Below are 5,739 nucleotides of genomic sequence, written 5' to 3'. Positions count from 1 at the left end.
AACTTCTTAAGTTTGCAAAATGTGATGTTCCAATTACAGCATATTATGGAGTGATTTTCCCGCACCTGATATACGCAGTGCCGGTGTGGGGGTGTGAGTGTGGGAAAACCTCTTTCCTTTTCCGACTCCAGAAGAGGGCAGTTAGGGCAGTCTTTGGTTTGAAAAGAAGAACATCTTGCAGGCAATACTTTATTTCATCACAAATTTTAACATTTCCCTCAATATACATTTTGAAAACTTTGATTCTCATTAAAAAAAACTTACACCAATACCAATCTTCACTTACACATTCCTATTCACTACGTAACAATTCTCATCTTAAATTACCATCTCATTCAACTACATTTTTCAAGAGACACTTTCATTACAATGGCATTAAACTTTTTAATCTCCTCCCTCCCTCCCTTCAGCTGGAGTCGGACTTGAACAGTTTTAAAAAGCAAATCAAAAAAATACTCTTGGCCAAGGGTTACTACAGTGTTCGAGATTGTGTCGCTGATGGGTTTAGTTAGTTGGTTTTTTTTTGTTGTAAGAAGTAATTGATATTGTTTTATTGAAGCAACATTGTCTATTGTTTATTTTAATTTTAGTTCTATTATTTGACATGACCAATGCAAATTTTGTATCTGTTATTTTGGTTCAATAAATGAGTTATGAGTTATGAGTTAAATGAAAAACATACTAATCGTGCTGCACCCTGTTGGTAAACCTTATAACTGTTTTAATGCTATTGAATATCATAGATCCAACTTGTTTAGTTAGAAAAGGTGTTACAATTATTTAATTCCTTTTTAATATGAATACTCATAAGGTTAACATGGAAAACTCCAGAACCACTGGTGCGGAGCCCGAAAGGATTTTTGCGATAATAATATGTCTATATGTTAATCGAGAATGTGAGCTATCATCATGCCAAATTTCAGCCCAATCTGACCAGTGCGTGATTGAACTTCAAACAAACAAACATACGATCTTTCACATTTATAATAATTTAATGAAGTACGGTTGTATTGCTTCGTTTACGCTTCTCAATGTGTAGGTAGGTAAAAAATTGTGTAAATTAAATTTATAAAAACACTTTATATTTGTTTAACTTCAAACTATATACACTATTTTTCAAACATGTCTAATTATCCAAAGTCCCTGGGACTTTTGGAGTTACAATGCTGTACTCTAAATGCTTTGCACTGACATATTTTAGTGAAACTCCGTGTTCGACTAGGTCGGATCTGGCCTGAAACATTTTTTCACTGGGAGCCTTATCTGGAACATAATAAAAATATTAAATCAAGGAAAATGTTTATGGGAATTAAGAATTATCTAAAATAAGTAACTTCTTGATCAGCATTGTACGTGTTATTAAATTTACGGAAAGTAAATAAAAAAAATCTTATAACACTTAAAACATATATTTACGCTTATACTGTTACTCACAATACGGTAAATATACAAAAAAGATGGTAAGTGGTGGTCGATTTAGATTGGACACTCCAATCATCATCAGACCCAATAGGCGAATTACAAGAATCCGGTAGCCAATAGGGTATAAGTAGGGACGCCATTCAAGATTCTTGTCATTCGCCTATTAGGTCTGATGATGATTGGAGGGTCCAATCGAAATCGATCACCACTTACCATCTTTTTTGTATATTTACTGTCTTGTGAGTAACAGTATAAGCGTAAATATATGTTTTAAGTGTTATAAGACGTTTCTTTTATTTACTATCCGCTAAAATAAGTGTGGTTAATAAAAACGTTTAATCATTCAAAGATCCTATGAAATATGTTGACGTTTTCTTAGATATATTTTTAGCACATGTGTAAAATATAAGTGGCACATATTTAAGGATTTCCTATATTAACTCCTTAGGTTAGTTGGCATATTTCTATTGATTGGGGGTGTTATACAAAATTGATACCTTAAGAATCTGATTATTTTTCTATTTGTATTATTTTACTTCCACCACGATTAATTGTATCTACTTCTAAAAACCGATTTAAATATGACTAAACCAAAAGCAGTGTGATTGAACTCTACTCAAGGAGCCATATCTGAGCATCAGAATAAGCCAAGAACTTTAATTCTTTCTTCGAGTATTGGTTACTAAAATACCTATCTGGTAAACTTATTTATGGACTATGAAATATAATAATCCAGATGTCATTACTTAGAGAAAGATATTTCAAAAATGGGACAGTGTTTATCATTAAAGGGTGTTGTTTTTGTTATGGAAGGGACACATATGTAATGCTCTACCAAAAGTTATAATTAAAGAGGTACTTAAGTTTATTATTATAATATTTTGAAAATATAAACTGAATTTTTTTAAACAATTCTACAAAGTGTCTATATAAAATATGTTGAATGGCCTTAAGGCTGCGCTCTGGCGCTCGCAAATGCAAGGGTTTTGGTTCTCACTGTTTGTAGCCCCAATTGTGAACCAATTCAAAAGATCTTGGTGTCATATTTTTTGTTACATATTATTGTAGGTCCTGTGATTTATAATATAAAAAAAAGTTGGGCCAAAAAGTTGGTAAACATTTTAAAGAAACGTTTTTTTATAAGTTTTAACGCATACAAATTATTTTTAGAGAAGAAATAACAAACGGGGAAAGTGCAATAAATTCTTAAAAACAATAATCTGCAGTTAGTTTACTAAAAGGTTTGAGGATAACGATGTAATCACCCAGATTCAAAAGGCTTGCAAGTGCTCTTCATGGCCCAGTTCAGTGCAATGGTCTGCGTTAGCAACATCGTACTGAGAAATCCGAGCTGAGGTAGAGCACACCCTTAAGATAATTAGTGGAATTACATACGTGAGGTTAGTAGTACCCTCAGAGGGCTAATGTTATAATATAAAGTAGTCATGCGATTTCTGAAGTCCCAGGGTAAAATCTAGCCTACCTTAATAAAATTTACTTAAGTCATAATACCATGACCCCTCGGCCCAGTCTGAACTCATTTGTGGATCGGTCCTGGACTAGATCCTATTGTCCTATTATGGGGTAAAATCTAGCCTACCGTAAACAAATATTTAAGTCATAATACCATGACCCATCGGCCTAGTCTGAACTCATTTGTGGATCGGTTCTGGACTAGATCCTATTGTCCTATTATGGGGTAAAATCTAGCCTACCGTAAACAAATATTTAAGTCATAATACCATGACCCATCGGCCTAGTCTGAACTCATTTGTGGATCGGTTCTGGACTAGATCCTATTGTCCTATTATGGGGTAAAATCTAGCCTACCGTAAACAAATATTTAAGTCATAATACCATGACCCATCGGCCTAGTCTGAACTCATTTGTGGATCGGTTCTGGACTAGATCCTATTGTCCTATTATGGGGTAAAATCTAGCCTACCGTAAACAAATATTTAAGTCATAATGCCATGAACCCTAGACATAGTCTGAAGTCATTTGTGAATTGGTTCCAGACTTCCTATCATGGAATAAAAAAACTAATTTTAAAAAGGTTACAGCCACAAAGCAGTAACAATCTGCTAAGTGACTTTGTTGACCATTTACCTATGTAGTTCCCTATGAGGGCAACGTAAAGAGCTTTTCTTCTGACATTACTGTATTTTTGAGGCAGTCGAGGAGCTGAGTCCCATCCGCGGCCCTCGTAGACGGTGCCATCAGAAGCAATTAGGAAACTAAAATCATAAATAACAAACCATTCCTCACCGTTCAGAAATTATTTGTTTTACGTATTATTTATTGTAACTAGTTAATTATTAAAGAATCGAGGTCTTCAGGCGACGACGTGGCAAAAATGACGAAACACAACACTTGCCGACGTTTCACACACCATCCTCAGGGCGAGTTGACTCCTCACAGACGACAAATCAATTTTTGACACTGTCGGCCAAGACCACGATTCTACATTAAGTGACCGTAGAAGCCTATCTAGATATACAAGTTAATTATTGTTTGTTTAGTTTTTTCTGTTTAAATGTGTTTTTCTTGTTGCATATGTGTCATATACGATCATTAAGAATTTGATATTTCAACATAATTAAACAGTGCTGTTGTTATGTATTATTCTAGCCTATTTATTGGTCAAGTTACGCCTGTAAGGTTTATTAAATGTTTTGCAGTTCACGTATAAAATACTTGATTTATTTTGAGTTCCTCCTGTTCCAATCCATCTTTGAACTATCTTTTAGGCCTGTGTCTTAAATTTGTTTGAAAAATACATTTTCCTTCCACTGCATGGAAATTATCACATTGCCATAAATACAGTCCGCAAAACAGATCATTGCTGCTCTAGAGTGGGAATAGATAATTATTCCCTCTTGCTAAAACACCACTTTCCAGTAGTCGTTTCTAGACCAAACACAGCCTCGGGTCTGGTGCGTTAGTTAACAGCTGATGAGAAATAGCATAACCTTTATTTGATATAACAGCTGTTATGTCACATGCTATTTTTTTTAGAACAAAGTCTTTGTATTTTGTTGAAGACTTGGAAGTTATCTTATGCCTTTTCTGCTGTACTTGCACAGGTTCCATTTTCTTGTTTTGAAAATCATGTCCGTATGCTGGCCTGAGATGTGTACTCTATTCTTCTCTTAGGTCCCAACAACAGCAGAAAATGCTTACGAGAACTTCCAAGCCCCCAACAAAATACAAAGACTTTGCTTTTTTTAAGGGCATTTGACATAACAGATGTTGTGTATTAATTGTTTGTTATTGTTAATGTTTATGTAAGTTGAATTTCTTAGAAAAAAAACATAACCTTACTGACATTTTACTTACATCTATAAAGTTAATATACTTTTATGTTTATTATAGTTGTAAGAAAAATCTAGTGTGTATTACGAGCACAAACAGTCATTGTGTACTTAATAGACAAATAGCTAATTTAACCTCAAAATAAGTTGAGTTAATAAGTTTAGATACAGTTTCTACTATTTTATGTTGATGGATTGAGTTTTGACCTACGCTGTGTACAAAACCAAATCGTACCTGAAAATCACTTGTAAACAAATACACCCTCGTTGTTTATACTAATTAATTTACTTACTTGTAACGTATGTCAGGATTGGATCTCAGCTTCAGATTGTAACGCTGAATAATTCTGATCATCTCCATACACTCCTCCCTATTAGTGCACTCGTCCGTGTTGGTATACTCGAAGAACACATGTTGCACGGGAAGTGCGAGAAACTTTACCCACAACGGGTCAACTGCTCCCCACTCATCTCTGCTGATAATTCTAAACCCAGGTCTGTCAATCCTTTGAGAGTGTTGGACATAATACATCTGTTAATATTGTCTGAAAATATATTTGAGTCAGATTTCTAATAGTCCAGGAAAATTAGATCAAATATAGGGAGTGCTCCCCAAAAAATCGTCTAAAGCTGGAAAGTGTTTTAATACCTTTTGGGGGTCCCAAATAAGAGTCCTGTGAGTTTGCGACGGATTCTGACGTCTGCTTAAGTTTTGGGAGTTGAAAAACTATGAAAATTTTGCATTTTTCCAGTTTTTCGCTTATAACTCCTAAATAACGAATCCTACGGAAAATGTTGTTCAAAGGTCTCTTTTAGTACATTAAATTCTGCGTCAATTGGTGTTAAAATCGGCTGAGCCGTTTAGCCGCAGTAGCTTTTTAAAGTTAGGTCATTTTCATCAACATGGCAAAAAAGTTGATTATTTGACCAGTTTTCGGCTTACAACTCCTAATCGACGCTTGCTATACAAAAATGCACCTGTAGTTAGTTCGGAAAAGACAAC

General features: G+C 34.5%; 1 protein-coding gene across 1 annotated transcript; it reads right to left on the bottom strand.

The window, feature by feature from the left end:
- Positions 1 to 1,126: 1,126 nt before the first annotated feature.
- Positions 1,127 to 5,274, bottom strand: LOC128985273 (peptidoglycan recognition protein-like). The gene is made up of 3 exons (XM_054404664.1): positions 5,030 to 5,274; positions 3,532 to 3,659; positions 1,127 to 1,263 (listed from the first exon to the last, which is right to left on the bottom strand). The coding sequence occupies exons 1-3, from the start codon at positions 5,266 to 5,268 to the stop codon at positions 1,127 to 1,129; spliced, it is 504 nt and encodes a 167-aa protein (XP_054260639.1). The 5' UTR covers positions 5,269 to 5,274.
- Between the last annotated feature and the right edge of the window lie 465 nt (positions 5,275 to 5,739).

This window comes from Macrosteles quadrilineatus, unplaced genomic scaffold (assembly GCF_028750875.1).
Source record: "Macrosteles quadrilineatus isolate MER2022 unplaced genomic scaffold, UCM_ALF_1.0 Scaffold_2__2_contigs__length_208266976, whole genome shotgun sequence".
NCBI lineage: Eukaryota > Metazoa > Arthropoda > Insecta > Hemiptera > Cicadellidae > Macrosteles > Macrosteles quadrilineatus.
This window is presented reverse-complemented; position numbering and strand designations above follow the sequence as displayed.